Here is an 18,839-nt window from a genome sequence, read left to right on the forward strand (position 1 = left end):
TGACCAATCGTGTCCACTTGCATTACATGCAGAACTTGCCCGGTTAAACACATATAAATTGCTGTTAGTTTTGAGAAACACTCTGCCTTGCATAATTAATTCTATTCCAAAACGTACCTGTGAGAGAATAACGAGATATTTAAAAAAAAAAAAAAAAAAAAAAAAAATAGTAGCGCGTAATTTTCGTGTCCTTTTTACCATGTTACATGCGGATTTTTGCCCAAAAATAAAATAAAAATGTGTCTTATCTGAAAAAATAGTTTCCCTTATCTCAGTAAATATTCATTTTTAAAATAGTTGCTTAATAACATCAGTCTATACGTTGTTTAAATTTTTAGCCCCTCTGTACTGTTTTTAGAGACCAGTTTCATAGAAGCACCCAACTGCAAATGCTAACCGAGCTACTCTCTGTAAACCAAACAAATACCTTCAATGACAGCCTTTCTATACAGGTCATTTAAAATACACAAGTCCCATTTTTAAATATTCATTCACATAAACATTTAACACCTTGTTATATTACATGCTGTGTCTGAACTGTCTGTATCTTTAGATCTATCTCTGTATCCTAAAAACAGAATAAAACACATTTCCTCATACATTTATCAAGAGCTTTGAGGCCCTGTCTGGCTTTTGGAGGGCCCCGAGTGACTCTGGCTCTCCTCTATCATGCGCAAGATGCTGTCTGATAGTCTTTTAATGTCACTGTGTGTGTCAGGATGTGCAGCCAAAGCCTTAAGAAGTTCAGTCACGCCTTCGGTCTCTAGCATAGAGCCGTACTGCGATGCTGTGGGGTAGAAAAAGAGAGAGAGAGGAATACAGCCTTAGACAGATCAATAGCGCTTTACTATTATGTAATACACCAGACAAGTCCATATTAATAATTTAACATTACACAGTGGTTATAATCCTCCCAATCATTTTTTTTCCCTCACTGGGTGATGTAATACACACTCTGTGACTGGTTGAAATACTCTGTGCCATATGAATCCATCCATGTGCTTCTCATAGTCAAACATTTCCCAGCATCCCCACAGTAGTCTGTTTGTGTGTCTTACTGTTTTGACTGCAGACCAGATGTATGGCCCAGACTGCCCACAGCTGGACTCCGGAGGGCTGAGAAGTCTGAAGCAGAGGGCAAAACGGTCGAAATGACCTGAAATATGGCCGTCAAGAGACATTATGCAAGGTTTAAAAAAAGAAGAAAAATGTGCGTTTTCTTCCATTTTAAGCATCTTGTAGGTCTTCTGCATGAGTGAAATGGCGAATTAAAACCGTCTAGGTCAATGTTTTTCAACCTTGGGGTCAGGACCCCACGTGGGGTGGCCTGGAATTCAAATGGGGTCGCCTGAAATTTCTAGCAATTGATAAAAAAAAGAAAAAAAAAAGCTTACTAATGGAAATATATGGCGAGTTGAGACAATCACAATACATAAAAGAGAAGACAAACTCTGAAGCTGAAACTGAAGCACTGCACTGCAAAAATCTAAATCTTACCCAGTGTATTTTTCTCATTTCTAGTCAAAATATCTCATCACACTTAAAATAAGACATAATCACCTAACCAGTAACTTTTCAGTGAGATATAAGAACTTAGTTTTAGACATTAGACCTTCAAAATCGTATTTGAAGAAATGTTATCAAGATCATTTTCACTTGTTCCATTGGAAGATTTTTTTTTGCTTAATTCAAGATTTTTTTTGCTTAATTTAAGCAAAAAAATCTGTACATCTATACATTATATAGCCTAAATGTCATCTAAAATGAACATTTATTTGCAACATAGTATAGCAAACTATTACATGATCAAAAACACATTCATTTTAGCAAATAAATAAAATTTCTCCCTTTTGAATGTCTGGGGTCGCCAGAAGTTTGTGATGTTAAAATGGGGTCACGAGCCAAAAAAGGTTGGAAACCACTGGTCTAAGTCTTCCCCGTCATTATCTTTAGAGCATGTCCAAATATACCCTTCCATAACTGTTGCAAAAATAGTTTTGAGTCATTATATATATTAGATTAGCAACAACTGGGCAAAATGTTACATAAGAGAGTAACAGAGGCAAAGACTGTGTCATTAATGGAAACAATTTAAATTGAGTTATGCAACCCTTAAGTATAGATGTTGAACTGAATAGACAGCAGAAATCGGCGCATTAAAAATAGATCCACTTGTGAAAAGCTTTCTTTCTGTTCTATCCTGTTTGCTCTCACCTGTAGGAGACCATTTCTCTCTCCAGCTGGGTCCATGTTATTATGGAGGCATGCTGCAAAGAAACAAAGACGCCATTTGAATAGAGCCAGAGTTGAATTTAACTGTCTGTTAAATGACAAACAGCATCCAAAACTTCAGCTTTTAACACACACCAGCTGCTTCAGGATGGTGCTGAGGAGCTCCTCGTCCAGGGTCCAGGCCTCTGGTCTGGAAGCGAGCTGGGCCAGAAACCCACCGGCAAAGTATCGGACCCCCACCTCCAAATGGGAGTCCTGCAGGAGAGTGAGGACATGCTCCAACAGGTCCTCCTCCATCAGGTCTGCGTGCAGCTCCTCCACCTCTGCTAAGTTGTTCTGCAGCAGAGTGAAAGAGGACAATGCAAAGCGCTGTTAGATTACACAAGTGAAAGCAATAAAAAACACTGATTTAAAACAGAAAAAACACAGATGCGCCAATCTTAACACCGCATAAACACACAGAGAACTCACCAGGAGGCCAAGAATTTTCTGCTGAATAGAAGGCTCAGTGTAGTAGGACTGAAACACAAAAAAACAGAGAGCATGGACTTAAAAAAATATGTCTGAGTGACCTCCACCTGGAGGTCTGTATCTTTTGCGTTCTCCTACCTCCAGAACCTCCTCATACAATTCCAAACCCTGGCACTCGATGAAGTTGCGGGATGCGGTGGGCATCTCGTCCGTCAGGTTCCACAGAGCACTCAGGGCGAACTTCAGAGTGGAATCCACCACTCCAACCATGGCTTTCTGCTGCACGATGTTCAGCAGCTGCTATTAGACGCAACCAAGGAGTGAAGAGAAAAAGAAGACACACTGGAAAAATCTAAATTTTAACAAGTGTATTTTTCTCATTTCTAGTCAAAATATGTGATCACACTTAAAATAAGACATAATCACCTAAACGTAACTTTTCAGTGAGCTATAAGAACTTATTTTTAGACAATAGATCTTGAAAATCCTTTTTCAAGAAATCTTGCCAAGATAGTTTTCACTTGTTCCATTGGCAGATTTTTTGCTTAATTCCAGATTTTTTTTTGCTTAATTAAAGTACAAAATCTGCCATTGGAACAAGTGAAAATTATCTTGGCAAGATTTCTTGAAATAAGATTTTGAAGATCTATTGTTCTTATATCTCACTGAAAAGTTACTGTTTAGGTGATTATGTCTTATTTTAAGTGTGATGAGACATTTTGACTAGAAATGAGAAAAATACACTTAGTAAGATTTTGATTTTTTTCCAGTGTAAAAAGAAATGATACTTAGGGATGTTGAAATGAACAAATTCAGGAAAATATACACTTTCTTTTATGAATATGTTTGAGGAAATACAGGAAAATAGCAACTGATGAAGACTATGTATTCCTTGTTGTTGCATGAAATAAAAGAATTTTAACAAATGGAGCCACTGTAACCTTGGTGATATGCACTTGAAACTAAATTCATATGTAACTGAACATGCAGTAGGGGCCAAAATTATCAGAATACCTGACAGATCTGAAAATACTGACCTTTTTTTTGCCTCCAATACATGATATGATTTCATAAAGTTCATGAAACATGCAGATGGTTGCTCTGAACACAACAAATCTTACTGTTTTTATGTTTTAATTTTATTTATATCAATATATTATATATATATTAATGAACAGGATAGGTCTTGTACATTCTAAAGAATCGCATAACTGTTTCTTAACTCACCATCAGTTTAAACACGATCACACTTTGACAGTTAAATAGGCCTAGCTTGCTTTTTTTTTTTTTTTTTTTTAAGGATTTGACGGCTTTATTCTATGGTTTACAGAGTATAATCATGACTAAATAATATTTAATTTTAGGGGTAAAAATTCCAATAATTATTCTAATAATTTCGGCCTCCAGTACAGATGAGTAGAATAGACAGTGAATGCAATAATGGCGAAACACTGGCAGTGAGTCAGTGAATATGTACAGTAGGTAATGGAAAATAAAGCAGGTGACAAAGACAGAGCAAGGGAGCGAGACCCAGAAATATACTTGTGCATATCAACTGTTAAGCCCGGGACATTTTGTAGATTTGAAACTAAATACTGTGAAAGTATAAATGCACCTTCATGATGAAGATGTCCTTGCCAAGATGTGCCGTCTCTTCTGTGGTCAACTGTAAATAAAACAAATATATTAGTAAAAGTAGTGTCTGGGAGTAACTAGTTAAATATAGTTAGGTAATTACAGAAACAAAAAAAAAACAACCTGTAATCAGTTATGGTGAAAATATATGGATGTAAATTACAGTTAATCAAAATGTTCAGAATTGCAAAGGGGATTCATTGAACTAAAATATAGAAGATCCAATGATCTGGAAATTCAGCATTAATTCCTTGTGACATCAGATAAAAAAGGCTCTAACAGTTCAGTGTAGTGTTCGTTTAGGGTTCATTTCTGTGTTTAAAAAACCTATTAAACAAGTAATAAAAGTAAAAAAGTTACATTACGTATTACATTATTAACAGGGAAACTAATAACCTGTAATCTATTACATTTCAAACACCCTTTTCCTAAACATCCAACTAGAAAAGCACAGTCTAAAATGTCTGCTCTGAAAATCCTTAAGGGAAAACATTAACTCAGTATCATCTAAATCAGTGTTTTTCAACCTTGGGGTCGGGACCCCACGTAGGGTCACCTGGAATTCAAATGGGGTCGCCTGGAAATTCTAGTAATTGAAATTGATCAAAATAATAAAAAAAACAACAACTTACTAATAAAAAATATATGATGAGTTGAGGGAGACAATCCCAATACAAAAAAGACATGACAAAATGTGAAGCTGAAACTGAAGCACTGTGGTCCTATTTATCTTTCAAATGTTCATTGTGGTCAGGTTCACATGCTGCAGCTCTTTCATAATTCATAGTTTGAGTTCTTGTTTGTTCAGTATTAATTGTCAGCCTTGTAAATACAAGCTGGACTGACTGTACATATCCTGACCAAGGAAAATAAAATTCTCACTTTGTGCAGTAATCTACACCTGGCTTTTCTGCCTTCATCCATAATAATATACGTTATATAAACTAATGTCATCTAAAATTAATAATTATTTGCAACATAGTATAGCAAACTATTACATGACCAAAAACAAATTAATTTTTAGCAAAAACATATCTCCGTTTTGAATGTCTGGGGTCGCCAGAAATTTGTGATGTTAAAATGGGGTCACGAGCCAAAAAAGGTTGGGAACCACTGATGTAAATGAAAGCAGAAAGCTACAGTCACATTTTAGAAGCCATGTCACAGAGGCAGGACAGGTTACAGACACGTGGGGTTCTAATATGCTAACAGGTGCTATACTATTTTGCTACAGCACACTAATGCAAAGTAAGCGAGCAGTGTCTTGACCTTCGCTACCAGAATGGAGATGACAGCCACCGCCATCCTCTGAAGGGTCGGATCCTCGTGGCTGCTCAGCCAGTTAATCACTAGCGTGGCTGCTAAATACCTAAACCATGATCACAGCATGAATATAAGGAACACAGGATTACAAAAATATACCACTGATGTACAGACAAACTTTGGGAAAATCTGAGTTCTTTCCCTGTACTATTACATCTGGAAGAGTAATTTCTTTTGCCAGGTATATTTTAAGACAAGAAATATATTTTAGTTGGATCACAATATGTTGGAAAAACACCATAATGGCACTTTACAGATGCAGTGATTATCTTGGCAAGTGTCAGAGCATGGGTTCATACTGTAAGTCCTGTAATAACTGAGACAAAGTAAACTAACTTGTCAAAAGGGACGTCCTGAAGGATGTAGTCACTGCAGAGAGCCAGAAGACAGTTCTTCTGCACCTAGGAAGATGGAAACAGTTGGGTAAATTAAACAATCCTATACACTCCTGATCAAAATTTTAAGACCGGTTGGAAAATTTAACAGCCTATTTCAGTTTAATTGTTGTTTTCAATAAATGGCTTACTCAATTTCTTTTGTGTCTCACTCCCATTTATTCTTTTTGCATTTTGAAACTCTACTTAGAACCATCTTCATTTCATTTCATTTTATTTTATTCACATATCTATTCAAAGAACCAAGTATGAAAACATTACATTTTGCATTTACATTATGTGAAATGGGACACCTTGGGAAGCTGAAGACATTTTTGAGAGGGGCCCATGCACAAAAAACATAAATAACACATGTAACAATAATGTAACACATTTTACAGTAAGACAGATCCAAAAATTAAGATCCAACAGTGCAAAATGTAAATTCATGCAATTTTTCCAACTGGTCTTAAGATTTTGATCAGGTGTGTACAGTACATATAGTTGTTTTTATACTTTTATTTTACTTTTATACTGCTTATACCACTGACTTCTATTTGGATTGTATATTTTAATCTTTTATACTTGCACACTCTGAGAGACCTCTGGATAATAATTCCTATGTACCTGAATGTGTACAAATGGCAAATGAAACTATCTCATCTTATCTGTAGATGTGTAGGGGTTGTGAAGGCAACATAAAAGAAAACCAAATGGAACAGCTTTAAAGCACCAACTATTAGGTGAAAATGTAAGTATGGATTTAAACAGTTGTAAAAATAATCCCTAACATCTGCTCAACAGGGATCTATAACCTGAAACACTAGGCTCATCTCCTGACCTGTGTGTGGCTGGGGAAGGTCTTCATGGCGTGCAGCAGCTGCGTGACCGATGAGGTGAGTAGGCTGACGGGCATGGCTTCTGCCAGGTCCTGAGTGGTCAGGTTGAACACACATGCTGTGGCCACCAGCTGGACGTGGAGGGAGGAGGGGTGGCTCTGCATCCCACTGAGCACCAGCTACAGGAAACAGGAGGTCCATGTCAGAATCACACATACTTCAACACCCACTTGAATAGTTGAGTTTAATCGAGAAAAGCCCAGATGTGTCAAGGGCAGTGTTGAAATGAATACCGTTTTGAGTTTTGAGGGTTTTTTTGTTTTTATTTATTTTTTTTTTTTTTTAAAATGGTGACATTTATTTTATTTGATTCTCATGATTATTTTTTAGGCTCATGAAGTCTTTTGAAATGGACAAAATTCTCATAAATAGCATGAAAAAAAAAAAAAAAAGTAAAATCTGTAAAAGGTGAATCACAAACACATCTGGATAACAACGTTGATTTTTAAAATGAATGCTTTGGGTATAAAGCTTATTTAATGTGTGGATCACATAACCAGAGTAGAAATGGATGCCACTGGTGCATTATGAGTTAAAGCCAGAATAGATGCAGTCAGAGACACAAGAGACTGCTTCAAGATGATATTAACTCATCTTCGAAGAAAACAGTAAATGATTAAGTTGATGATGAAGTTGATGATGAAGTTTTCTTCTTCTCACTCCTTTTTGAGTATAAATAACAGATATTAGAATTTTGAACTTGCATGTATTCTGTAAATTCTCGAAATAAACAAATAAATGAAATAAATGAATGAATTATAGCTGAATTTGTATTTAATATGTCTCTATGTGGTTATTTGGACACTGATGCATTTCAGACAGTTTATCTGACATTTTTTTAATGCATCTACTGCTATGTTAGCATGTTGGAACCAGTCTATTGCCTGGCATTAACCTATGAGACAATATGATATTTTCTTTTACAGTTTTCATGATGTTGTTGTCATTGTTCAGAGAGACAGCAAGAGATGCAAATGTTGAAAAGACACCAGTATGAGGTGTTTCCTGTGTTCTGTTAGACCAGTGTAGCTGTAGGGCGTCTTCATGTAACAACACCTGCTTCCTAACTTGTAATTTCACATACACACTTTTCTCCACACTTCGCTTTAACAATTTAGCAGCACTGGAGAACAGAGGCGATTTCTCATAGACTGCAAGGGGAGCTTGGCTTCCCCTAAGATTACAAAAATTCAGTGGTTAAATATGTACGGTTGTGTTAACATTTCATTGACTACAAATGTGTTAGAACACGTTCATCTCACAGACGAGTTCGTTCAGAATCAGCTTTATCACAAATCATCAGACTCGATGTTGTTCACTTCTCATACATTCCCATTGCGCTGTTTTCTCATACGATCTATGGTCAATGCATTTGCCCGTAGACGCTCAGCGTCCATGGACTTCAATGGGACTGAGTGGAACAGTTTTTTTCATTGCCTCAAAACTGAACGATAATTGGATAAACGCCACCATGTTGTTCCGCCCCCGGATGCTCGGCGCCTCTGGGGGTGAATGGAGCTGTGGGTGGAGCTCGGCTGGGCTGGAAGCCAGGCTTCCACGTGCTGATTGGAGGATCAGTCGAAAGGCTGAATCCCATTTGATTGACAGCTATTTTGAGATCTACTCCTTCACTTGACAGAGTTCAGTTTAATACCATCATGCATTCTGCTGTGAAATCGAGAGAGAAACCACTACGAAATCACTTGTTCATTTCTTGCACTGGAAATAAAGCACACTCATTGTACTTCCTTGTCTCAATTTAACATAATTTCAACGTTTTCTTGTTTACTTGGTACGATAAGGTCACTGACCGTTTTCTTAAAAAGGAACGGAGGGCCGAATTTATGTTTAAATAACTTGACTTTTTTTTTTTTTTTTTTTTTTTTTATGTAAGCCGACAATGAGCTTCCCCTCTCTGAAAGACGACCAGCCGCCACTGCTGGAGAATCAACTATCATCTTTTTCTTTTATTTCTTTACACTCACCATCTTAGGCAGCAATCGTGCTTTTGCGAAAGAGTCAGGACCTGATTTGATGGAACATTTGCATATGTTTTGGAGAGAACTCATATTAAAATGGCTAAATCCTCACAAAAGAAACAGCCCCAAAGAACTGAACAGGCCTGCCTCGTTGTAAACCATAAAAACCTGGCATTTTCTGCATGTGGTTGCGAGCTCTGAGGTTGTCGTTTCACGCAGCAAGGGGGATTCTGAAAACTGTAACATTATAGCAGAAGGAGAGAAGAATGCTGACTGTAATAGTCACCCAGTGGCAGCCTTATTGGAACAGACTACTTCCTGTGAGTAAGACTACCTAACTCCAGAAGCCGACATTGATGGGACAGGGCAACTCCCTACCACCTACTTAAACTATTCACCGAGGCAGTTGAGCTTACACTGTACAGTTGAACCAAAGGGCTCTATGTGAAACTGCCTCATTAACTCCTCTCACTGATTCTGTCTAAATACAGTAATTATAATGTCATTTAAACTTCAGTTGTATTGTATGTTCACACTGAGCTTGACAAAAGCTGAGGTTGTAACAATGTGCACTATAATACTGAAGTGAGTAATAAAAGCCAATCTAAAGTTTTCAGTGCATTATTCTTAATCATTAAATAGCAAGTAAATTCAATTATTTAACTTAATTGCATATGAGAACTGTGTTGTCTGCTGTATATCTATTTAAATTAACTATATGTAGTATTTGTACTTTCAAATATTAAAAAATATATGAAGGTATGCTAAAGATGCCAATGTGTTAGATTGTCAAGATATGGACTGAATCTATTCATACCCACGGTCCATTGAATTTGTGTGAAAACTAAAGGAAGTAATGAGTCACTCTGCTGGTCTCATGGTGAGGAAAACTATCGCCATGGGGTCTTGGACCATCAGAGAGTGACCAGATGGGATGAGAACCGCTAACAACTTTTAGAGTCAAAGAAAGTGACAAAATGATAAAAGCCAGAAGCGCTCTTGTTGTTTTCTCCACTGGACACTGCTCTAAATGAAAAGAATGGAATTTGATGCTGAAATGGCAGCGTTTCTTTTACATTGGTGAGTTGGATTTTGAGGCTTATGAGGTATAAAGTTATTATGTGATGTTATTATCTTTGCTAAGTTGCTGTTTGTTGATCCAGAGTTCAGACTAAACTGACTGTGGCATAGAGCAGCTATTGGCAACACAAAAAGTACAGAAAACAGAGATGATTTGTGATTTTACTGTGGCTGTTTTCAGTCAAAAAACAAAGCTAGACAAACAGAGATATAATGTAAACTATCAGCTGACAGCATGTGAAGACACGATGCTATTTTGAGGTAATGTGCTTTCCAGCTAATATTTTCTATCTTGAAGAAGAAAACTAGATGATACCATAATATAGAGGTATGTAAACAATGAGTTTTGGATTTTAATGAGTGAGTGATGCAGTCTGTGGATACAAAGCATTAACTCATCTATAATTTTGGTAGCTTCAAGTGTGTTGAACATTTGGAATATCGATACTTTACAGAACTATTTAAGTAAAGTGCTTAATTGACGAAAAATGAAAGATGTGTGAGATGTGGAGAAAAAAAAGGCATTTTTAATAGTTTTTTTTTCCACACGTTATGGTGTCTGGGCTTTATATTTGCATTTTGGCCATGCTCTTATTTTTTTTTTTTAGGGCTGTCAAAATTAACGCATTAATGCAGATTAATCCATCATCATGATTAATCTGATTAAAAATTTTAACCCAATTAATCCATCTGCAGCATAGAATGACTCTGAACGCCTCTGCCAACGCATTTGGGGCAGTTTGTCCAAGTAGAGTTAGCGTAGCGCATATGCAAATGGGCAGTTGATCCAGTAGCAACAGGCAGCAGAACCAGCCCATAAAGATGGAAGACGCTAAACAGCACGTTGGCCCTCTGGATGGAAATATGAGGACAAAAAACACCCCAAGACAGAATAGTTGTTTCAAGTTGTTTTGTTTCAAGTGATTTTGTTGAAACTGTTGGCGTTTAATCAACACATGAAGTGCATATATATTCTTTTCTTTCTTGAGTCTGTTTGCTTGTGCTAAATGAAATGTGATTAAAAATGAATGACATTTACAGGGTGGGGAAGCAAAATGTACAATGAAAATTTAGTTGTTTTTTCTCAGCTGGCACTACGTCAGTGGTTTTGAAACCAAACATATATTGATGTCATAATCATACCTAACACTATTATCCATACCTTTTCAGAAACTTTTGCCCATATGAGTAATCAGGAAAGCAAACATCAAAGAGTGTGTGATTTGCTGAATGCACTCGTCACACCAAAGGAGATTTCAAAAATAGTTGGAGTGTCCATAAAGACTGTTTATAATGGAAAGAAGAGAATGACTATGAGCAAAACTATTACGAGAAAGTCTGGAAGATACTATTAAAGAAGAATGGGAGAAGTTGTCACCCGAATATTTGAGGAACACTTGCGCAAATTTCAGGAAGCGTGTGAAGGCAGTTATTGAGAAAGAGCGAGGACACATAGAATAAAAACATTTTCTATTATGTAAATTTTCTTGTGGCAAATAAATTCTCATGACTTTCAATAAACTAACTGGTCATACGCTGTTTTTCAATCCTGGCCTCAAAATATTGTACATTTTGCTTCCCCACCCTGTAATTGTGATTAATCAAAATTAATCCACAGCAACCCTGTGATTAATCTGATTAAAAATTTTAATCATTTGACAGCACTAATTTTTTTATTTAATAGTACAAAAGGACAAAAAATCTGAAAAAGAAAATGGGGCAATAGTGGTAAATGCTCTAGCCCTGATCTGTACTGACTGATCACAGCACTTAGCGCATTAACCACTTGGCCACTATTCCCATGTGGAATCCAAATGTTATATTCTCGAAGTTAATTTTTTTGGGCTGTCAACCTTTCTATAAAGGTGGATGCAAGAATCACAAGCTGAAAAGATGAAATGATAAGAGGTGAGATAAGAGAAGAGATGAAAAGGGACCTAAGTACAGTACCTGGAGGAGATCTGGTCGTGGTCTGTCAATGTCAGTGGTTAGATTGTAGAGATGGACGAGGGCTTCACGAATGAAACACTCCTTGTCTCTGTACCTCCTCAAGGCCTCACACACCTGGTTCTCATTAGCTTCTCCAGTTACCTGAACACAGCAGAACAGCAGTGTCAGACAGAAAGGAAATGCAGTGAGTATATCTGGAGAATATACAAAACAGACCCTCAAGTTAAAGACAAATGAGAAACGTATGCAAGAGTCAAACTCAAGCGTCTAACCATCACGTTCTATGATGTGGTCAAATCCCAGAGGAGACACAGAACTACAGACCATGTTATGACATTAACTGAGGGCCTCATGCTAGTGGTAAAATCTTACTTTTAAGTTTTTGCACGAAGAGAGGACATCACAGGAGCTAACCCCAGTCGCCGTCAGGCCCAGGAAAACCAGTCCACTCCTGGCCTTCACAAAGGCAGTTACTGCTGCTTCAGTCATCCTCTTCCGCCCTGACACGTCTAGAGAAACAAGTGCCGGGAGGATCTGTGGACTCCCCTCCAGAAGCTGCCGCACCGTCTCATCTCCATCACTCCCATCACTGTCATCCACAGCAAAGTGGTCATCTGAAAAGTCCAGATGCTTGAGAGCGTGGAGCTGGGTGAGAACAGAGAGCAGCCTAGCAGGCGACATATCCAACTGCCGGAGTCGATGGGCAGTTAACGACTTTAGGGTGTTCTTGCAATCAAGTAACGGTGTGAGTTTGGAGACAGCACAGCAGGAGATATCCAAGATCTCCAGATGAGGAAGCATGCAGATATCCTCAAGGATGTCATCAGTCAGGTCTGTGTTGGCAAGGCTGAGGGTCCTCAAACCCCGCAGGGAACTGAAGCCAAGTCGGGCCCCTTCAACCTCTTCTAGTGCATCCCAGTCCAGATGCAGCCCGTTCAAGGACAATCTCTGCAAGCTCGATCGGCACTCTGCATTGGAAGCCAGGCCTGAGATGATATTAGCACCAGAGAGGCCACCAGAGACCCAGGAGGCATCTAGTTCCTGGAGTCGATGAGGGCAGAGGGCCAGACGGAAAGCTTGTGCAGACACCGTGCAAGAGCGGATGGAGGCTCGGCGCAGGCGGAGCTCTTTGCAGTTTCGGAAAATCCCAACAGTTGTGTTATTCAGTATCCCTTGTATGGAGAAGCAAACAGAGTGATGTTGTTGGAAAAAGTAGCATCAGCTTAGCCACATTTTTATTTGTGGATTAGACTTTCCCTACCATTTCATCCTGGCAAACTGTAACGTCTCAGAACACTATGAACTAATAAGTGATGATAGAGTATGTTGAGGTTAACAGCTTTCCAACTGTGCGATTGACTTTGTTTATAAAAGAAGGTGTTTGCCAAAAAAGACCACTAACTGAAGGATGTAGTTAATCAATCATGATCTGACCTTTAATTCTTTTACTCGGTAGCTGTGGTATAATTGCTGATATTGATGTTGTTGGAGCTCTACCTTTCTTTGCCATCATTTGCAGTAACTGGTCGGCCATCTCCTGTGGAAAGAGTGGGGCCCAGCTGAGACATAAGGAGCCGTCTGCTCGCCGCCTGCACAGGATGTCAAGGCTGAGACACACCTGAGCCAAACATAGGTCGCAGAGAGCCTGAGGGCCCTCAACATCCTGAAATACATCAGCAGAAGTCACAACCGCTGGAAAAATGACATAAGAACTGAAGTGTAATTAAAACAAATGCAGTTAACATAAGGGGTCAATTCACCCACACTACAGAATGCATACTGTTTTCTGTTTATAATAGTGATAGAAGTTTAATATTTATCTTTTAAAATGTTGGGTATCATTTTTTTAACCCTAAGAGCTATTTTTGTAGGACCTCCAAATGATTTTTTTGCTCATTTAACCACTCCTACGTGATTTATCACAATTAATCATAATATTATCCTCTGCATTTTGCATATCTCAGTGAAAAGCACATATTTTCCTGTATTTAATTTCCCAATCATGTAAATAGCAAGCAAAAGTGACATTTTCAGCAGAATATATTATGAACCAAACATAAAAACAAGCATTTACAACCAGTCATTTGTCAAACTGCATGGGTATTACTGGTGAATTAATGCTGCAGAAAATGGCAGTGTTTCCACGATGACTGAGGAGCCTCTGAACGTCCAAATGCGTCATATCTGATGCCACTGAAAAGCTGAGACATTGCATTTTACCTGAATTATTTCAAAGTATTTATAGGATTAGTGGTCCAAAAGTTATAAAACATTCAGATCAGCAGAAGCTTTTGGTCAAACAAATCTTTTCAGCACATTTGCATTTTCTGCAAGTTTTCTGTTACAATAATATGCCTAATAAACTTTACACAAGCTGTTTCTGCACGCAACATGCAGTGATGCTGTTAAGATTTATAATACAGATGCTCGAAAGTATCAAAAAAATATAGCATACAATAGTTTAATACAGTATTGTATAGTAATTGAGTACTGTATCAAACCCTAGTCTTATCCCAATTCAATGAAAATATGGAAAGATAATTTACTGGATTCAATATTCACATTTTTATAATTAGTTTTGCAATTTAAGATCCAAAATCTTCAGGCTACTTTTGCTGTTGTCAACACTCAAATGAGGAAAAATAACATTAACTAAGAATATTACTTGTAATTCCAGCAGTTAAGTGTGAAAGCTGACAATAAACATAGCTGAAATATTACTGTAAAATACTTCATTCAAGTATTTTAAATCAGTAATCAGTAGAGACCCAGGAAGCGATAGATAGATAGATAGATAGATAGATAGATAGATAGATAGATAGATAGATAGATAGATAGATAGATAGATAGATAGATAGATAGATAGATAGATAGATAGATAGATAGATAGATAGATAGATAGATAGATAGATAGATACTGCAAGACTATTGTGGTATATTTTTCAGAAAACAAAAACAAAAACAATGACATTTGAATTTTTGATATTTAAGCACATTTATTCAGGTAATGTATTCATCTATTTACTTTGGAAATATATTTATTCTGAATTTAGGTGTTCTACTTAACTACACAGTAGTGTTGAAAAGCTTCCTATTGCATGATCCATAGTAAATAAGGATATAGTGTATAATAATGTAGCATAAAAGGAGTCTTCTCCCTCAATCTCTATAAATATTAGATACATGTCTGTAAAACTGTTGGATGTTTTCGCTGAAATATGTAAATTATTGAGTGAACATCAGTATGGATTCAGGGAAAATAGAACAACAACCAATGCAACAAAATGGTCAGAAAATTGAAGAAAACGAGATAAACTGATGCAAATTACATTGACATGGTAGTTACTAAAGAAGTTAATTGATGTTATTGTAAGACCTTTGCTTATATATGTTTTCAGTCATTCAGAAAATATTTTGACATGAAAATAGAAAAAGCATTTCCAATATAAATATAATGTAACTCCAGTATACTTCATACAAGTGTTCATACAAGTGTTGTTAAATCACAAGTGTTTTTAATAGATAGATAGATAGATAGATAGATAGATAGATAGATAGATAGATAGATAGATAGATAGATAGATAGATAGATTTACTTTATTAATCCCCTAGGGGAAATTCAAAATACTGCCACTGCTCCATAGAAACAGCCATACTACGTCAACAGTAAATAAATAAATAAATGCAGAGTGTAAATAGCTAAGAATAAGTTGGATTAAAAAGAAAGTAGAATTATGGAGATTATAGTGTTTTACCTGCTTTATTTGAGTTTTATGTCTTATTTTCAGAATGCAGTCTACCACACCTATGCAGTAATGTTCTTTAAAAGTTTAGAGGCGTTTGCTTTTTCAGATTAAACACATATAGGGCATGGCAGTTGTCTCTCAGTCGTGTTCCTCGGGGTTAAACAGATCCCAACTGACATAGGATCTCTAACGCCGTTAGAGTCTAATTTTATCCGCAACAGATGAGGAACTGCACATAAGTAAAGCCCGTTTAAATCACCTAATCCAAGCGGTCTGTGCAGGGCAAAGTAGACCAAAGCAACTGGTCCTTCAGACACTGGTCATTGTCAGACTGCACGTAAATAAAACACTGGCATTTATTATAATCGAAGAGGACGGGGGTCATTGAACTCACCATGGTTTGAAAGTGAAGTGAACGGTCGACAGGAAAATAAAAATAAAAATAAATTTAAAAAATTAAAAAATAAATAATAATACAAAGCACGGAGCACTGTTCAAGTCAATCTTTTGTCTAAATTAACAGCAGCCATTAGTCCAATAAATTGTTTTCTTCCATAGGTAACTGTTGCACGAGCTAATTCTTCTATTTTGGTTTGAGTCGCAGCCACCGGTCGTCGAAAGTCAGAGTGACCACTTCCTATTGGCCATTAATCATGACGTCACCACACGTCCACTGAAGGTACACGTTGATTTGTTCCGGTTTTTAACAAAAAAAAAAAAAAAAAAAAAAAAAAAAAAAGCACAAACACTGAAAATTTATAAAGAATTCTTTAAAATGAACTGAATTTACTCTTTGCATTATTTACTTATTTATTTATTTTTCTTAGATCTTTATATTTTAAGTTATTATCATTATTATTATTATTATTATTATTAATTTATTTTGTCTTTTCTTCTTTGTGTCTGTAAGTCTTTGCATTATGTTGATTTATTTGTTTGAATAATTTTTCCTTTTGACATCTTTTTATTTTTCTTTAAATATCTTTTTATTTCACAAAAGAAAATCCTCCAGATACAGTATATACATAGTGATACTGGGTCTTACTTTTTACAATTCTCCTTTGTGCATTCTTCCCACCTCCCATCCCTAAAGGAATAAACCAACTAAACACACTCAAAAGTAACAGACCAAAAATATACATGTCTAAAGAAAAAAAAAAATTATAAAAATAGAAAAATAATACTAACAATACTACTACTACTACTACTACTACTACTAATAATAATAATAATAATAATAATAATAATAATAATAATAATAATAATGATAAAAAGAAAGGGTATATGAAAAAATATATAAATAAAAATAATCATCATCACAATAACATTAATAAGGGTAACAACATAAGCATGAGCATTCCTTTTGACATCTTAATGTTTGTTCGAAATTTCTCTGTTTTGTATACTAATATATTTTCAATAAAGTTTGGGAAAAAAGTTGATTTGTTCATGTAGAAATGGGTTCATAATTCCCTCAAATAAATAAATAATGACGTTTTTATACTATTATCATGCAAAACATGTAATGCGTGTCACAGTACAGACCCACTAAATAAATTCATAAATAAGACACTAATGATATTGAATAAAACATTATTTGTTGGGATTGAGAAAAAGAAAATGATACACTGTATATCGGGACTTCTTGAATTAAATTCTAATAACGAGTCTTTAATCATATCCTGGAATACACAACAAATTATCTCATAAATAGCCACATAGATATTAAATACAATTTTTATATTTGTTTAAGTTAAAATCACTTCTATATGGATCAATAAACTTAATCTGTACCTTCCAATTTGTCACAAAGATATGTGTTTTAAGTCTCAAAGCAATTTTTAATAGAAATATGTCATCCATGGCATCAAAATAAACTAATATGTTAGTGGAGACTGTCTTTGACTTGACCATTTTTTTGTAATTGCTTTTTTTTTTTTTTTTTTTTTTTTTTTTAACCTGCAATGAAAATTATTCTAAATACATTTTTAGCCATTTTAAGAAATATATTTCTCACCTATCTGTTCTATATGAAAGTTGAGGCTACCATTCAAAGGTCAGAAAAGCACGACATGATGGAGGTTCTGTCTTTTTCCATCCACATAACAGAGTCTGTCGTCCCTCCATTATGATAGTAGGGATTGAGTCTAAATTTATACTGTATTTTTTGACAATGAATGGGTCTCCTGATACATTTAGCCTGGAGAGCATTCACAGTTCTCATCTGTAATCTATTTTATACATGTGTATTTTCCCATAACTCAGAAAATAATGAAATACTGTAGTGCGCCCTCTTTATTTTGACATTTCTGGCAATCTGCTTTGCTTTTTAGACTTAACCAAAACAATACATATTTATACAAACTGTCTGAATTTTAATATTCTAAACAGGGACAGTACGGTTCACATAATTCCAGTACAGGGTATGAAAGCTGATATTCTGCACAAAAAGAATCGTTTTGAACCACTGTCTTTTGTTACATTACATTACATTCAAATATATAATCATATGTCATAAAAGAACAAAACATTATAGAAGTGAAACGTATTCTGCAAAATTGACTGTACCCCTAATTAACATTTATTATAAAAGATCTTTTTTTTTTTTGTCGGTTTCAGTTCAGTTGGTTGTACAATCCAGAGTTAACAGCACTTTATGGACAAATTTAGCCAGATTTAGGCTATGATGTGACATTTTATGGTTACTATTTACCCTATCTGTCTCCCTCCAGCAGGTTGTGTTATCAGAGTAGCATCTGTAAAAGTAATGTACCTGCAGCTGAGAAGGTGCAGAGGGTAGTTAACTGGTGTTGCCACAAGGAGGGGCTCACAGAGAGAGTATTTGGAACTGATAATGTGTCACTGCTGATGTTAGAGTCAACACTGAATATTAACTGTGAGCCTACTAAAAATAGTGTGAAGATATAAACTGTAATTGAAAAATAGAATATCATTAAAGTGCATATAGGTCAAAACACAGTAATGTCCTATCAGAGAGCAAACTTTAATTGATTGCCATTCAAACATTTATTTCAATATAAAGTAGCTCCTTGTTTTGGATAATCCCTTATGGTCCAACTAAAGTAAAAATGAATTTAAAAGTTCAAATGTGGGTCATTTAGCAACATTAATCTGTCAAATTGTCTCTAA

The 18,839-nt window shown here is 36.0% G+C and overlaps 1 protein-coding gene across 1 annotated transcript; it reads right to left on the reverse strand.

Moving 5' to 3' along the window:
* Positions 1 to 498: 498 nt before the first annotated feature.
* Positions 499 to 16,286, reverse strand: LOC115436534 (protein zyg-11 homolog). The gene is made up of 14 exons (XM_030159400.1): positions 16,084 to 16,286; positions 13,441 to 13,606; positions 12,316 to 13,115; positions 11,944 to 12,084; positions 6,877 to 7,053; positions 5,998 to 6,062; positions 5,608 to 5,707; positions 4,319 to 4,369; positions 2,842 to 3,003; positions 2,704 to 2,751; positions 2,368 to 2,568; positions 2,215 to 2,267; positions 1,059 to 1,156; positions 499 to 787 (listed from the first exon to the last, which is right to left on the reverse strand). Exons 1-14 carry the CDS (start codon positions 16,084 to 16,086, stop codon positions 606 to 608), a joined length of 2,247 nt encoding a protein of 748 aa, XP_030015260.1. The 5' UTR covers positions 16,087 to 16,286; the 3' UTR covers positions 499 to 605.
* Between the last annotated feature and the right edge of the window lie 2,553 nt (positions 16,287 to 18,839).

Source organism: Sphaeramia orbicularis, chromosome 17 (assembly GCF_902148855.1).
Source record: "Sphaeramia orbicularis chromosome 17, fSphaOr1.1, whole genome shotgun sequence".
In the NCBI taxonomy this organism is placed as follows: Eukaryota; Metazoa; Chordata; class Actinopteri; order Kurtiformes; family Apogonidae; genus Sphaeramia; species Sphaeramia orbicularis.

Bases quoted from the DNA above. Each gene is read 5' to 3' on its own strand.
- LOC115436534 (XM_030159400.1), bottom strand. The intron at 5,708-5,997 runs GTTAGTTTACTT...ATCATGGTTTAG, and splicing joins CAGGACGTCCCTTTTGACAA to GTATTTAGCAGCCACGCTAG. The intron at 2,268-2,367 runs GTGTGTGTTAAA...GTTTCTTTGCAG, and splicing joins GCACCATCCTGAAGCAGCTG to CATGCCTCCATAATAACATG.